Source organism: Marmota flaviventris, chromosome 2 (assembly GCF_047511675.1).
Source record: "Marmota flaviventris isolate mMarFla1 chromosome 2, mMarFla1.hap1, whole genome shotgun sequence".
Lineage (NCBI taxonomy): Eukaryota > Metazoa > Chordata > Mammalia > Rodentia > Sciuridae > Marmota > Marmota flaviventris.
Window position 1 is genome coordinate 104,429,228 of NC_092499.1, and position 17,166 is coordinate 104,446,393.

The 17,166-nt window shown below is 42.7% G+C and overlaps 1 protein-coding gene across 2 annotated transcripts in view; it reads left to right on the forward strand.

The window, feature by feature from the left end:
* Window positions 1-17,166, forward strand: part of Cgnl1 (cingulin like 1) — a 155,869-nt gene that overhangs the window by 117,573 nt on the left and 21,130 nt on the right. For both annotated transcript variants that reach the window (XM_027925993.2, XM_071608310.1), the window contains 5 exons: window positions 3,585-3,791; window positions 4,586-4,690; window positions 10,722-10,874; window positions 11,707-11,877; window positions 15,596-15,757. In XM_027925993.2, the coding sequence (XP_027781794.2) occupies window positions 3,585-3,791; window positions 4,586-4,690; window positions 10,722-10,874; window positions 11,707-11,877; window positions 15,596-15,757 (798 nt within the window). The remainder of the gene's footprint in view (window positions 1-3,584; window positions 3,792-4,585; window positions 4,691-10,721; window positions 10,875-11,706; window positions 11,878-15,595; window positions 15,758-17,166) is intronic.

A 17,166-nucleotide genomic window follows, 5' to 3' on the forward strand; every position in this document is an offset into this window, starting at 1 on the left:
AAAGCATATTCACTTTACAAAGGATCACAAGAGGACTAAATGTATGGACATACACAAACGGTGTGTGACACACACAAACTCCCCGGAGTCATGCTCAGCATGTGCCTCTGTGAAAGTCGGGGTTGGGGTTATCTCTGCCAGCTGGGAGCTGAGCCATGAACTTGCACACCCAAATTCTGCACATCCATACACAGTCCAGTGGCCTTATCTAGCATGTCAGGGCGCTAGTCAGACCCAGAGCCAGGGTCAACCAGTCTAGTTGTTGGTATCTTCATCTTCCTGAGTCTGCCAGGTGAAAGACCCACTGCAGATGTGTTTTTTGCTTTACTGAAAGGTTCAGACAGGTATCTATAGTCTGCGTTTCCTCCCACAAACACTTCAGCAAACCACTGGGACGAGAGCAGCAAACCCCACACCATCATTGCTGTGGCCTCCAGGTTTCCCCTTCTCTCTTCCTTTTTTAAAGCAGCTATATTAAGATATGATTCACATGACATACAGTCCAGTGGTCTTTAGCACGTTCACAGAGTTGTGCAGCCATCGCCACAGGCCATGCTGGAACGTTTTCATCCCCTGACTCAAGAAATCCCATACCTCTTAGCAGTCTCTCCTGCCCACTCCCTATATTCCTCCTGGCCAACCATTTAACTCCTTTCCCATCTTTGTAGACTTGCTATTCTAGAAATTTCATGTAAATGTCATATGGGATTTTTTGGGGACTGGCTCATTTCACTAGGCAGAATCTTCCCAAGGTTCATCTGTGTTATAGCATGCAGTCAGTATTTCTTTCTTATTTGTGGTCAAATAATATTCTACTCTATACTATGCCAACATGCCCTATTTTTTTCTTTTATTCATTCATTTGTTGATGGACTTTGGGGTTGTTTCACTTTTTGAATATTATGAATAATGATGCTATGAACATTCATGTACAAGTTTTTTTGTGAACATTCATTTTTATATCTGTTAGGTGTTTACCAATGAGTGAAATTATCAGGCTCTCAATAACTCTAACATTTTGAGCAGCCACCAAACTATTTTTAATGTGTCTACACAACTTTATACCCCCACTAGAAATGTCCGAAGGTTTTAATTTCTCTACATCCTCCCCAGCACTTGCTCTTGTCTTTTTAATTATAGCTGTGCTAGGTGGGTGTAAATTGGCACTTCATTGTGGTTTTGATTTGCTCTTCTCTAATGACTAATGATGTTAGAATCTTTTCGTGTGCTTATTGGATTTTTGTAAATCTTCTCTGGAAAGATATCTAATTGGCTTTTGGCCATTTAAAATGACTCATTTATCTTTTTTATTAATTTGAAGAATGTTTTATATATTTTTTTATGAATGTCCTTTATCGAGCATTTGATTTGTAAATATTTTCTCTCACTGAAGGGGTTGTCTTGGCAGCATCCTGATGGTACCATTTGCAGCACATAAAGTTTTGAATTTGAAGGAGTCTCGTACCTTTTTGTTTTATCAATTGTGCTTTTTGGTGTTGAAGCTTGGAAGTCTTCACCTAACGTGGGATCACAGATATTGAATCTTGTGTTTTTCTTCCATGGATTTTATAGTTTTAGCTTTTACATTTAGGTCTATGATGCATTTTTTAGTTCATTTTTTCTGTGTCACGTATGGAAAGAGTCTTATTCTATTCCTTTGCGTATGGCTGTCCAGCAGTTGAAGGACATGTGTTCCCCACTAAATGATTTTGACATCCTGTTGAAACTGATCGACAGTAAATGTAAGGGTGTATGTCTGGATTTCCTGTTCTATTCCTTGATCTCTATGTCCTTATGTCAGTACCACCCTGTCTTGATACTTTTGGTGTTGTGTTCTCTTAAGACAAAAGAGTTAGGGCAGGAATGGGCTAGAGTGATTGGCTATTGAATTCTTTAGATCATTCCTCTGGATTTCAACAACGTTTCCTTTCTCCTGTGTTCATCTCTGTGGTGCATTCTCTTGCTGGTTTCATTAGAAGTTGGTATATCCTGAGAAATTCCAGCCACTTGCACCTTAGTTTGCTCCTAGGGATGTCACCTAATCTTACTGTAAACTCAGCTGCTTGGTGCTAATGGGTCTTCTAAGATGTATAGAATGAAACATTTGGGGTTGTAAAAAGACGCTCTGGTTTCTGAAACTCTCTAATTGGTTAAGATCAGGATAGTACAGCTTACTCTACTGTTAAAAGATTTAAAGAGCTTTCCAAAGGGCGATGCAAGTAAGCAAACAATTTTACTAGATAACTCTCTCTGGTGGGCTGTATGGCAGGCTTTTAGGGTCAAATCTTGTCCTCTGAGTCTTTCCTTGCACGCCTCTGCACTGTCATTTCATGAGAATGAGAATTGAAGATATGGGCATCTATGAAGCAATGGAGAAATGGAGAAAAGCCCAGACGACTGCCCAAAGAGTTGGAACTCTGGACAAGACCACTTGCCATAGCTATAAGTTGCTAAGCCCCCAATAAAAAGCAGAAAGGGTAGGTGGAGGAGCCTGAGTGAGCGTGGGAGGGAAAAATGACATTTTGGTCCAGGGACAAGCCCTAGAGTGATACTAAGGCAGATGAACTGGGCTTTCGTAGGATCTGCACATCAGTAGCATGGGCTTGGATTGGCCATTTCCCCTTTCCTTGTCTCAGTCTCCACCTGTACAATGAGTGCATTTGACCAGATCAGCAGTTCTCAAAGTACCTTCCATGGGACACTAATCTAAGAGAGAAGGAATCGACAGGAACTGCCATAGTTGTTGCCGTTCTCTTCCTCTGTGAATTGGGTGCAGCTTGAGTCACTTTCAGATGATAGCGCCTAGAGCATGGCTCTGAGCGTGGCTATTTTGTTTTATATTGGACATTAACAAACCTGTGCACACAAGCCATCCTCCATCGTGAGCTTTTATTAAGGGCCCTGCCCATGACAAAGGGCAGGGAAGTGAACACATTGGAAGGCGAGAGCTGAGTCAGGTTCTGGATTCCATCTGCCCGAGTGCAGTTCTTTCTAAGTGATCTTGAGCAACTTAATCTACCTGAGCCCCAATCTCCTCATCTTTGAGGAGAGCAGCACTCACCATGAGGCTTGTTACAGGGTGGCGAGCCCACGGAAAGCACATAGCACAGGTGAGAACTGGCAAGTTTTTCTACAGAGTCAGATGGCAAATCTTTTGGGCTTTGTGACAGCAGAGGCCTTACCTCTTTGGGTTTCTGGCTGTCTCTGCCATGGTAGCTTTAAGGCAGCCACAATTTGTGTATGAGTGGGCGTGGCTGTGTTCACAGAGAAACTTGTTGTTTGTTTACTTTTCTTTCTTTTTTTTTTTTTTATTTGTCACTGAGAATTGGAACCCAGGGCCTTGTGCATGCACAGCACAGCATGTGCTCTCCCACCCATTGAGCTTCACCACCAGCCTACTTCATTTATTTAAAGCAGTGGGCAGGCTGGATGTGGCCTGCAGGCTGTCATTGCCGAGCCCCCTCCAGCCCTAACCAAGCACAAAGCCTGGCACATGGTGGGTTTTCGTAGGTGTCAGCTACTCACAGCCCGGGGTCTGCCTGTGGACTCCAGTTCCCTTGTTCACAGATCCTTGTTTTTAACAGAATGTTGAGGTCCTGGCCAGCCGGAGCAATGCTTCAGAGCAAAGCCAGGTGGGAGCTGCCATCCGCGAGAAGGCTTTAAAGGAGGAGAACGAGAAGCTGCGGGAAAGAATTGGAGAGCTGGAGTGGAGAATGGCTCAGCTGCAGAGGCAGATGGAGGACGTGAAGGGTGATGAAGCCCAAGCGAAGGAAACGCTCAAGAAGTGCCAGGTGAGGCTCGCAGTTTGCGCTTTCTTTCTGGTGAGTGGCCTCAGACGCGGGGAAGAGTTTTATTACCAGAACTTGGTAGGAAAAGTCAATCGGAGTATATCCTCTCTGGGAGAGCCGCTTCTTTTGTTCCTCCAGAAGAGGTGTAAATGAGAGGCCTGGGAATAGGGATGATGAGGTCAGGGTGGGAAACCACGACCCTATGTCAGACCCTTTTACCTGCGGAGGCTTCCTGGGGCCTCCAAGCACCTGCAGAAGCCACCTTTGCACCACCATTAGCTGATTCTCACTTGAAACTGTTGTTTCTTAACACGTAGTTGATGTTTTTGAGGTTGCACAGGTTTTACCAAACCAATTATCCAGTTTGCTAGACCTCTGAAAGTGAGAAGCTATTAGCAAGAGATGCACACACCCATCTCAGTAAGCAAAGGCAGCTGCCAGTGGAAGAGGAAATCCTGGGTATCCATCAGCATCACCTGCAGACCTCTCACAGAGCTGACTGAGCCTGGGATTGTTCCATACCTGTAGCTTCTGAGACTCCAGGAGCATAAATATTTGTATTTTCAAAAATGTCCTAGATAATTTAAATGTTTACATGCAGCTAGAACTGGAACTGCAGACAGGCTCACACGTCTAAGAAGCCAGCTTCTGTGTGTCATGTGTCATCTTGCACCCATGATGGCATGTTGTGACCACAGCCACACTGTGGATATCTTCTCCTTCGTCTCATTCCACCGAGTTGGCCTCCGAGGCACAGCACATGTCTCGGCACTCCCTGACCCAGTGTTTCATTGTAGGGTGAAATGCAGCAGCTGGAGGAGGCCCTTGTGCGTGCCAAAAAGGAAGAAAAAGAAGCCATGTCAGCCAGAAGGATCCTAGAGAGTGAGCTTGCAGATGCTCAGGTAAACACGGTGGGCTGTCATCTTTGCCCCCTCGTGAAGGGGCAGGCAAAGATTGCCACTGTCATCTCCTTCCAGTTAGTTCTCTTTCACCTATAATAATCACCTGAGCATCTGACTGTCCATCTGTACTGATGGTTCTCACCTGGGGGGACATTTGGGAATGTCTGGAGACATTTTGGCTGTCACAACTGGGGGTGATACTGGCACCTAGTGGGTGGAGGCCAGAGATGCTACTCAACATCCTTGAAAGCTCAGGACAGCCCCCACTACAAAGAATCATCTGGCCCACACATCAGTGGCGCCGGGGTTGAGAAACCTTTGTCTATATATTAAAGAGCTTGACAGCTTTCCAAAGATAAAAGATGAATTGTGTGAGAAGGCTGGCAGGATTGGTCCCCAAGGCGGTGTGCAGTCAGCTTTCTGGCTGAAGCCAATTTCCCTTCTCCTCTGGGCAAATGCACTCCGCAAAGTACAGTCCTTTAGGATGGCTATTAAAAGGAGCAGGAGGAAGTCATTTCCTTGAAACTAGATAGCTATCTCTATTCAAAACCAGTAGATTCTTGGAAAATGAGATTTTCCCATTTGAAGGTTAGAAAGATTATTTGAAGTACATTCTAACAAAACCCCGCACTGAAGTTCTAAGTAGTTTGCATAGGGACCTCATTGTGATCCAGGTATGTCCTTCCTTCTGCTGGTTGTCGGGTTTTAAAGAACCTGCACCACATATCCCTCAGGCGAGTTTCTGTGGTGATAAAAGCCCGTGGGGGGGTGGGGGGTTGAGAGTTAGCTAGAAGGAAGTTGTTACAGTTTTGCATTAGGGACCAACCACTTGTCACAGGGACAGGTGGGGTCTGGGCACAGTAAGTATTAATTGCTGAGTCAGGATTCATCTTTGTAAATGCCTGATGACAGCTTTCCTTTACTGCTGTTTCTCCTTGGGGTGCAGAGCAGGAATCACACAGGGCAACCATAACTCAGGCCTCTCACACCCAAATAGTGTCTGCCCCTTGGGTTTGAATGAGAACCTATTTCTGCATGAAGCCTTGTTTTTTCTGATTTCCTTGACTGACTGCTTTTGTTTTTCTTTCTTCCTCCTTCAAGTCTAGATCTTTGTTACAAACTCTTATTGAGATGGTTTTGTGCGGATGGCAATTTTACTGTGCTGCCAGTTAAAACTCATGATGGTTGGTATTATCCAACTAGTGGTCCAAACGTGGGGCTTACATTTGTGAGCTAGTTGGGGGCAGAAAGAAAGGAGAAAATGTGTAGTAATAGGGGCAAAAAATCCACACCTCCATGTCAGGTCCACACCAAGAATGAAGTGCAGCTGTAAAGTCTCTCAGGACATTTTTGACTAAACAAGAACATTGCCCACACGGGGAAGTAGTTCAGCAGCTGTGGACTGAACTAATTCCTGTATAGAACAGAAGAGGGCCTGTGGGGCCGGCCCACAGATCCTCATGTCATTGCTGCCCCCATCCCCTCCTGATGTCTAGCCTGGCCTCATATTATTCCTGACATGTTACTTTTTGGGACAGTGTTCCCAGTAGTGTGGAGAAGGCACAAATGCTTCAATACAGTGTGTAGCTACACACATTGATCAATGGCAAGAATTTAAAATTGGCCTGATGGTTTCACCATCTTTACCTAAATTAGCTGGTCTCAGGAGTGTCATGAAAAATATATCATCACTATTATTAAAAATACATCATCACTCCAAAATATTTTTTTCTCTAATATTGAGGTCCAGATCGACAGCTTCTTTCATTCAATAACTTATTTGCATGCCTCTTGTCCTTAAAACTGGCAACCAAAAGGGAACTTCACCCTTGAGAAAGAGGAAAGAGTAGCTGATATTTTTTTCCACACAACATTTTACATTTAGTGACTTTAGTATCTGTTGCAGCTTTACATGTGATAAATATTTATTTTCATGGCAACTGGAGACAATGGTGAACTTCTGCCCGATTTACTGTGACACAACCTCTGGCAGAGGGATGTAAAAGGTGTCATTCTTAGTTTGCTTGACCCTATCCCCTGGTCCAGGACTCTGCTGCTAGCTAGGCTACTTGAACTGCATTCAAGGCAAAGATGTCTATCATTCTGATTCCTGGTTACTTCTGCAGATGGGGAGGTGAAGAAACATTTTCTGGGGAAGCCACAGTTCTTTCCTTCAGGGATGGGATCTATTCTGTCTTCTTCCCCAGCCTTACTGGGCTTCTGTGCATAGCAGACAATAGAGGGAAAAGCTCCAAGGATTCCACTGTTGTTGTCTACAGTTATTGTGGCAAAGGCTCTGAGAAGATGGACTTCCTTCTATTAAAGCCACTCCTCCTTTAAGCTCACAAGTTCATTGAACTTGGTTACTGATGTGGGCTAATTTGGTTTAGTTCTGCATCCATTGACAGAAAATGGTCTCAAAACTCATGGGCACTCACTGTACATCATCAACTTTGTCTTTATTCTCCACTTTGATAATTTTCTCCAAATTTTTGTCCCACTATTAGCAAATGGGCTTGTGTCATTTGGTCTTAGAAATATAGTCACTGTAACTATGGAGCATTTCACTCAACATTGTCCTTGTGACTGGTTAAAAAAGTGCAGTGTTTCCAAGTTTACTTCTTTTGATATGAATTTGAGACATGTTTTCTTGGCAGTGACTTATCATAACACATTTCTTGAATAACTGAAGAAGCGGAACATTGTTCTAGGCAGTGATTCTAAACTTTGGGGCATAATTGTTTGGTTAACTTTTAAATGAAAATTTGTGGGTCTCACTTTAACAAAAAATGTGATCCTGTCAAGGGGCTAGGATCTATAATTTAAGTAAGGAGTACCCCAACTTTTAGTGATTTTGCTATAAGAAGCCTTTAGACCTCTTTTGGGAATAGCTGTGTTCAGTGACTGAGTTACTGCCATGTGCTAATAGCAAGCCTCAGGGAGGAGATACGCCCAGTTAATCTGTTCCTTGCCCACATGGGTCTTGCTACCTTGCAACAGGGGCAAGCATACAAGAGATATTATAAACATAACTTATCAAAATGATTATTCTAGGCACTTTGTGTGTTGAAGTGAGGAAGTTTGGGGGACCCCCAGGACCAGGATGGATGAGAATGTGGTACCTCCAGTGGCACAGGAGAAGGAACCTGAGCCAAGTGTGGGGCAGAAATGCAGCTTAAGGAGGGTGATTGGGGCTGGGGTAGCGTGTCTGCTGCCCCAGGATCCTTGGGCTTGGGATCTGAGAGGAGGAGAAAGGGAGGCTGGGGGGTTACCAGGGACAGGAGCCGAGGTGGAACCTGAAGGCTCTATAGGAAGCTACTACCATTCCTCGGTATCCCGGTCCCCCACCCCCCAATAATCTGCTTTTTGGAGATGCATGTTCCTGAGAGTTTCCCCCACATGATGAAATCCTACCTCACTGGTATCATAGCTCCTCTTTTCCCTTTGCTCCCAGGACCACTAAATAAATTGCAAAACAGAAACCCCAGTCTGACCCTACCTCTGGTATTTGCCCAGCTATGTTTCTGGCAGGACCCACTCCTGTTAACTGCCCCCAGGGTGAACTTCTGCTTACCTTTCTTTTGCCACCTTCGTTTCCCCCATAGCTTTTGTTGACCTTGGTTCCTGGCAGCAATTAACTTCAGCAGCCTGGCTGTGCTGGCTGCTTCTCAAAGCAGAGCTAGTCCACCAGAGCCAGGGACCAGAAGGCCTCCATGGGAGGTTCTTTTTAGCCCCGGGCCATGTGGTTGGCAGAGCAGAGCTGTCCAATACTGCAAACCCAGAGAGCTCAAAGTGGTGTGGGAGTGTTTTTAAGATGCCTGACTTACGGCATGTGACGGCAGCTTAGAAACTGTTAAGCACTGTACAAATATAAACCATTGTTCTATGCATCCTCTGCAGGGACACAAGACAGACAAGCCATACATATTCTTGTACTAACCCACATTAACACTTGCTAACAGTTTCTAAGTGATCCAGTTTGTTTGGGTCATGTCCTGTTCTGCACGGCACCTCTTCTTCTTCTTTTTTTTTTAGTATATTTTCTTTATTCTAATCAGTTATATATGACAATAGAATTGCATTTTTACATGTCATACATAAATGGAATTTAGCTTCTCATTTGTCTGGTTGAACATGATGTAGAGTTACACAGGTCACACAATCGTATATATACATAGGATCATAATGTCCAATTCATTCTATTATTCTTCTTACCCCCATAGCCCCTCCCCTCCCTTCATTCCCCTCTGTCTAGTTCAAAATACCTTCACCCACCCACCCCCGACCCCCGATTGTGTATTAGCATCCACATTTCAGCATTTGGTTCTTTGGGATTGGCTTATTTCACTTAGCATAATGTTCTCCAGTTCCAATCATTTATAGTGGCCATATTTTCATTCTTCATTAAAGCTGAGTAATATTCCATTGTGTATATGTACCACATTTTCTTTATCCATTCATCTGTTGAAGTGCACCTAGATTGGTTCCATAGTTTAGCTATTGTGAATTGAGCTGTTATAAACATTGATATGGCTATGTCACTGTAGTATGCTGATTTTAAGTCCTTGGGTATAAACTTAGGAATGGGATGACTGGGTCAAATAGTGGTTCTATTCCAAGTTTTCTTAGGAATCTTCATACTGATTTCCATAGTGTTGCACCAATTTTCAATGCCACCAGCAATGTATGAGTGCACATTTTTCCCCACATCCTTGTCAATGTTTGTTGTTGCTTGTATTCTTGATGATTGCTATTCTGAGATGGAATCTCAGCATGGTTTTGATTCGCATTTCTCTAATTGCTATAGATGCTGAACATTTTTTTTCATATATTTGTTAACCGATTATATTTCTTCTGTGAAGTGTCTGTTCAGTTCCTTTGCCCATTTATTGACTGGGTTATTATTATTATTATTTTTGGTGTCAAGTTTTTGAGTTCTTTATAAATCCTGGAGATTATTGCTCTATCTGAGGTGCTTGTGGCAAAAACTTTTTCCCATTCTATAGGCATTATTCCCCTTTTTGACATCCTGATGCTTGGGGGCCCTAACACTGAGCCATTTAAAGAGGTTAGTGTAACCTTCCTGGGAAATCTTAGGATTTTTGTTTTGGAATTGCATGTTGCTTAGATTTTGAAGGACATATGTCTCTGTGACTTAGTGAGATGAGAGCCTTGGGGAAGAAACCAGGGATAATACTGCATCCTCTATGGTTGCATTTTGCAGTAAGTACTGGGATTTGGTGCCAATTCATGGCAGAACCACCCATATATTCCTTTTCTGACTAGCATCTCTTCTATTCATCAAGTTCACCTATGGATTTTCAAATTCATTTTCATCTGTGTCTGAGTCCAACTCATGACTTCTGTTGATGACAATTCTTTCACCCAGGTGGACTCCTGGGTCAGTATTCTTTCCTTATATATTTGTTTTTAGCTATTCTGACTCTAAGAACTGTATAATAGCTGAGTCAATTCTAGAATATTTGGTGCATTGCTGTATATCATAGGATATAAATTGCCAAGTAGATTTCGGTTGGTCTAGGGTATAACAATAGGCCAGTTTTTGAACATGAATATTTTTCAGATGCTCCTGAATTCCTACCACGAGCAGCCTTGGCCATTTGTTGTGTTTCTATAATACATGCTTGGTCTGCCCCTTCATTCCTGAGAATGCTTTTGGTTGAATTGACCTATATCTTTGGAAATACTGAAATCATAATATCTACCTTAAACAGTTGTTTTCCAAATGAGTTAGATACAAAATAGCAAGTAAAGTAGTATATGGCAAGTGTCAAAAAAAAAAAAAAAAATGGCAAGTGTCAAAAAATATCAGGTCCTGGATTGACCCTGGATTTCAGAACCAACAATGTACTTGTTTCTCTGTGATGACTTCATTCTGATTTTTTCCCTTATCTCTGAAGTAACAGCTCTAATTGCTTTGCAGTATGACTATGATATGCCTTCTGCCACCAGTTTCTGTGGTTGACCTGATGTCTAGGTGACAACACTGTCCTTTTCCTGCCATATGCAGAGAGATCTCAGTCAGATCACCCAGAAGCAGAAGCATCTGTCTGAGAAGCTACATGATGAGACTGAGCAGAAGGAACAGTTGAGAAAGCAGAAGAACGAGATGGAGAAGGAGCGCTGGCACCTTGACCAAACCATTGAGAAGCTACAGAAGGAGGTAAGGGAGCAAGAGGTGGGGCATGTGGGAGGACCACCCCTATTGGGACCCAGCTCCCATTGGGTCTGATGAAAGCTAGGGAAACCTGCAGTTCCAGATGAGTACAAATGTTCCAGGGATTTGTAGATCCCAGGAGCAGCTCTTTGGACTTGTTGAGAATCCCAGATGCAGAGAAACTGGACCCTGGGCACCAGAATCACTTCAAAACAATTAGCAGAAACCTGGTAGGGAAGCACACACTTAACCAGTGTTTCCTCAATCGGAAACTACATCTCTGTGCAGAGCCAGAGCATTTATATCTATCTGACAGTTTCAAAACACTGTAATTGCTGCTCACATCTGTCCCAGAATACTCAGAAGGAGAAAGGCACAAAGCTGATGGCTTCCTGCATTCTAGGACCTGATATTTTTTGACATTTGCCATTTTTTTTTTGACACTTGCCATGTGCTACTTTACTTACTATTTTGTATCTAACTCATTGTGTCTTTATCTTTTAACAACTGTTTAAGGTAGATATTATGATTTCAGTATTTCCAAAGAGGACTCAGCCAAGACCCAGAGAGTTATGAATGTGCCCCAGTCATAGACTGATAAATGGCAGAACAAGGGTCTGACCCTAAGATAGTGTGTCCAGCTCCAGAGGATCTGTTTGTTCACTCCTCCATGCTGTTGCCAAGTCAGAGATGACCAAACCTGGACAGCCCAGGACCAGGTGCTTGGCAGCCTTGGAAAAGAGGACATGCTTTCTGTGTGAACTTCTGCCCACACGCCGTTCCCTGGACCCAGATGGAGCATCATAGGGTGGGCTCATGCCCATTTCACTTCTTCCAGATGGCTGACATTGTTGAGGCGTCCCGCACATCAACGCTGGAACTCCAGAACCAGCTGGATGAGTATAAAGAGAAAAATCGCAGGGAGCTTGCAGAAATGCAAAGGCAGTTGAAGGAGAAAACCCTAGAGGCAGAAAAGTCCCGGCTGGCAACCATGAAAATGCAAGATGAGGTAATTGACCGAATCGTTTTCTCCTATGACCCTCATTCAAAGTGCTTTTCTAGCCTGCTTTGAGATGCTTCTACAAGGAACTTTGGGGATAGTTTAAGATGGCTTTTGTGCTTGGTTCTTCTTAGCCCTCTGATGGTTACTTGAGCAAATGACATTCTGTGACACAAAACACCCACCTGACGCTGAGGTGAATGGACACAACTTTAACTGGAGCATTTTCTTGACTCAAAAATTTGTGCCTAAAATGTTGAGCTGCCATTTACGGAATAGGAATGGTCTGCCCAGTTGTGTTCAAATGATTTATAAGCGTTCATGTTTTAGTTTACCCCTAGAACAAGGATTATAGTGCCTTTTTTTTTTTGGATAGAGATTGGACCCAGGGGCACTCTATCACTGAGCCACATCTCCAGCCCATTTTATATTTTATTTTGAGTCAGGATCTTGCTAAATTGACCAGGCTGGTCTCAAACTCTTGCCTCATCCTTTCTGGTTGCTGGGATTACAGGTGTGTTCCACTATGACTGCCTAGTAATAACTGCTGACTTTAAAAAAAAATTTTTTTTGGTTTCCCTTTGTTTTTGAAAATTCAGACTTTTAACAGGATAGGCTGGTGGCTAATAGTTTCAGAACAGTAATAATGAAGACTAAAATAAATCCCTAGGAGTTTGAATATTGGTATTACTGAAACCTATTTTTGATTTTGTATTTAATGATAAAGCAAAGAAATCCAAATGTTGTTACTGTTTAGTCCTGGCCTCTAAAGAATTAAATAAATAAAGGGAATGTTTTTAATTGTTTTCAGGGGAAGCTAGAGGCTTCAGGGGTTGCTGATTTCTAACTGTGCCTCTTGCCAGCTGGATGACCTTGAGCAAGTTACTCCCGTTTTCTGAGCATCTGTTGCCACATAAAATGCTGGAGACTTAGTGATTAAATGAGGGAATATGTGAGATGATAGCAGAGGGCTTGTACCACCTGAGCACTTAATCAATGATAGTTTCTTTTTCTCTAGTTCTAAACCTTATTTTCTCATGTAGAACTAAGAACACAAAGATTCCACAGGAAAACAAAAGTTCTCTTTAAAAAACAAAACTTTTAATTTCTTTGATGATCAAAGGAAAGTGGCCCATGAGTCAGATCTGAAACTGTAAGAGAACAATGGATATTTATTATAGACTTCCAAAACACTTCTGAGGGGACTCTGACAACAGAGCCCCTCTGGCTCAGGGTCACATGACACGTGACTCCCAGTAAGAACTGAAATCTGCACACTGACATCACAGATCTATGGCATTAAACATTTTCATTTCTATAGGAAAGGGGTGGAAGGGGTTCAGATATTTGCCAGGACATCACAAAAAATACCTGGTCTGTTTTGATTTTCAAATATCACAGGGTCACAGTGACCCTAGCAAAGTAGTCGCTCTTGCTTTTTGTGTAAAGTTTTTTATGCTACAATATTTGGGTTGGAAGGAAACTTAGAGATTCTCTAGTTAGATAAGGAAACTGAGGCTCAGAGAGATTAGTTAAAGCCAGATGGACCCTTTCTTATTTATAAAAGTAGTAATTAAAAAGATTCTCTATAATGAAAACAAAGATGGTTCTTCCTAGATTTTCTCAGTGGCACAGCTGTGTGAGATATTTTGTCTATTTGTATAAAAGATATGGATACCTCATCACTCCCCCCCCCCAAAAAAAAAAACTATAGTCAAGTGCTACCCTTAAGACACCAAAGTCACTCCTGATCCTTGGAAAACTTGAGCTCAGCTCTGGTCACTGTCTTTCTTAGTTGAAAAAAGTTCCTGGGGTCAAATAGTGCTGTAGTGCTTGCTGTCTTTCTGCTGAGAGAAATGGACATGTGACCATATTGCCATTGTGTCTGTGGCAGGGAGCTAGAAAAGTTCTAATGAAGGTAATCCTTAGGAATTAAGATTTAGAGTTTACCAACTTTCAGATTAGTTTCTGAATTGTTTTGCAAAGGGTGGCTTTAACTGCTTAAAGGTAGCACTTGTTTTAAAAGTTATTTGCTTACGTTTGATTCAAGATAAATTGTTTTCAACCACTAAACTGGGTGAGTATCCTTTATCTGAAATGCTTGGGAATAGAAATGTTCCAGATTTCAGAGTTTTTGCATAGTATTTCCAGTTGAACATTTCTTTGTAGAACATTTGAACTCCAAAATTCTCTTTTTAGTTTTGGATTTCAGAGCATTTTTGGAATAGGGATGCTCAGCCTGTTACTCTCCTCTGTGTGCCCTTATTGGGTACTCTTAGTGTGATACAACCCTTGTGGGGCTTGGGGGTACCTATTGGGCATGGGGAGACATGAGGTGTTGGGCAGGATGCCAAGAAGAAAATGTGGCTACGTATTGTCCAGTCTCTCTCTGACTCTCAAACCTATGTTCTTTTGAGTTTTATCTCATTTGATTCTCATAACAGCCCTATGAGGTAGGTTGATAATTACTCCACTGTTGCAAATGAAAAAATTACATCATGGAGAAACTGAATGTTCTAGAGTATAGTGAACCCTCTATATCCAGAGGATGTTCATTACCCTTTTTCCAGGGATGATGTTCACTCTCTGCTTTCATTCCCCATTACCACCAAATCCAGACCAGGGTCTGTAGGTGGAGATATTTTTATCAAGGCTGTTATTCTAATATCGGGTGCTCTGTTAACCACAAAAGAACACACTTCCTAAAGTTTTCCTACTGGTATTCCTGAACTAGTCTAACCTATTGGGGCTTCCACAACTTTTCTATGTTGAACCTGTGTCCTGTAACAGCATTTGCAACTCACTTCCATACATTCCCTGAAGGAAATAAACCCCTGGTGTATTCTATTCCTCAGTCTGTGCCTTCTTCTACCCCCTGTACCATCTCCAAGAGGGTAGACTTTGAGAACAAAAGAATGAGCCTTGGGCTTCAATGAATCAGCTCACCCAGATGATTAAGAAATATCTACTGTGTGCTGAGATGGATGTCCCCACTGGGGAGATTTAGAGAAGTTACAAACAGGCAACTTTGGCCCTTGACAGGCTGGTTTGTCACTTGCATTTTCTTTAAAACTGTTAATTTAGTGCCATCTTGTGGATGAAATAAACCACTGTAAGTTATGATGGCTGATCATTTTCTTCTACAAAGCCATGGCTGTCACCTAATGTACATTTATTGTTAGATTTTGTGCCTGCAGGTTGCTTTGAGGTCATTAATTTAGTTTTTGTTTTATTCTAACTTTAAATCTCTTTTGAGTGGTGCTGATACAGATGGGCAATGAGTCATTTTCTGGAAAGCACTAACCTAATTGGGTGACCCTTGAGTATTTTGAGCTTGACCCATAGGAAGAGCTAGGTTTTGCACTGCAACCTAGTACCAATATGTCCATACACACATATTAGTATCCAGTACAAAATAACCACAAAACAATATCTGCTCATACCGATATTTTGTTTTATTTAATAAAAAATGTCAACCAGTATGTCAGAGACTAAATTTATGACGTAATGGGTCACTGTAGCGGGGAAGCTCTCTTTTTTGCAGCAGAAGAATCTGAGGCCCAGAGGGAGGTGGGACCTGCTCAAGGTCTTCTGATCTTAAGAAAGTAGAAGTTCACTGGATTCTCTGTGCTTTGGGATGAGCTGCATCTAATGGGGGTCACTGTGCTAGTGATGTACCCCAGAATCCCCCACCCCCAAAACACACATACACTCCTTGTCTTTCTAGATGCGGTTAATGGAGGAAGAGTTACGGGACTACCAGCGAGCTCAGGATGAAGCACTCACAAAAAGACAGCTTCTGGAGCAGACACTGAAGGACCTGGAATACGAGCTGGAGGCCAAGAGTCACCTCAAAGACGACCGCAGCAGACTCCTCAAACAGATGGAGGTCTGTGGGCCCCATGGGAGGGAGCTAGAGAGGTGGAAAGCCAGGTCAGGCCACCAGGAAAGCAGCCTGTCTGCTCACCCCTCAGCCTGTGGGAAGCCTTGCAGCTCTAGTCTATCATCAGCCAGATGTTATTAAGGTCATTTCTTGATTTGGTGAAGAAACTGGTAATTCATAGACCTGGAGAAGTTCCAGCCAGCAGGGATGACAGGCACAGTTTAGTCTAAATGTCTTGTCTTAAAGAGGAAAGGGAACAGATTCCCTAAGAAGTTAGAGGACTATGCCTGAAGGCACAGATAGCTTGTTCCTTTGGGTGGTGCTTCAAACTACAAAAGCTGCAAGCCAGCTGCATGGCCCTCAGTGGGCCTTGGACCCAAATCTCCTGTCCCCTAGATCATCAGCACCCACTGGCCATACCACACACTCCATCCACAGCTGGTCTGTTGCCTTCATATATGACCTAGCTTTGCTAAAGCTAAGCAGCAGACTGTGGCTCCATTCCTTGTTTACAAAAAAGACTCTCAGAAATGACTCAACCTGGTTGCCAGTTGGGGTTGAAAATGCAACACTAAAAAATTGTAAATGAAGTAGCAGAATCTCCTCATGGATGGTCGCTGAGGATGACAGGAAGAACATTAAAGTCGGTGCACCTGAACTTTTAAAAAAGAATAATCCTCAAGAACAAAGCCAAGTCCAAACCAGAAACACACACACACACACACACACACACACACACATACACACACACACACACATACACGTACTGCCACTGGAATTGAGAGAGAGAGATAGGCTAAAAATTGAACCTCAGACTTTTGAGGGAGAGTGAAAATTGTTAAAGTTTTGATAAAAGACAGACAGTGCTCAAGGCCAGGGAGAGATGGCTTAAATTCAGAATCAATGGAATTCCTGATTCAGCTTTGCAAACAAGCAGAAATAACTTTTTAAAGCCTCCAGGGGACTTAACAGTTTATATCTAGGGAGTGATGTTTCAACCATTGAAGATTTTATGAGATCGGCCTCTTTTAGAGACCAGAATAACCTGATTATGGTTTTATTGCTTTTTTAATAAGATTGCTCTATTTTACTAACTCTTACTTCTGGCCTTTGTAGGGGAGGTTATTTTAAGGCAAGCTAAGGTCAACCCAGTTAACTAGAAAAGGATTACTCTAGGTTCAGGCAACCTGGATAAAAGCAAACGGGAGCCCCTCAGGTAGTGGGAAAGAACTTTGCTGTGATGAGCCCTTGCCTGGACCTTGCACTAGTCTGGATTTGGGACAGGAAGAGAGTCCCAGTAAGAAGTGATTTTAGCTGATGATTGGGTTGGGTCATCTCCCTTTGTAGTTGACTAAAAAGAGCATTTCCTCTGGCTGACTTAAGGTCTGGAGGCAGTGGCATAGCTTAGCTTCATT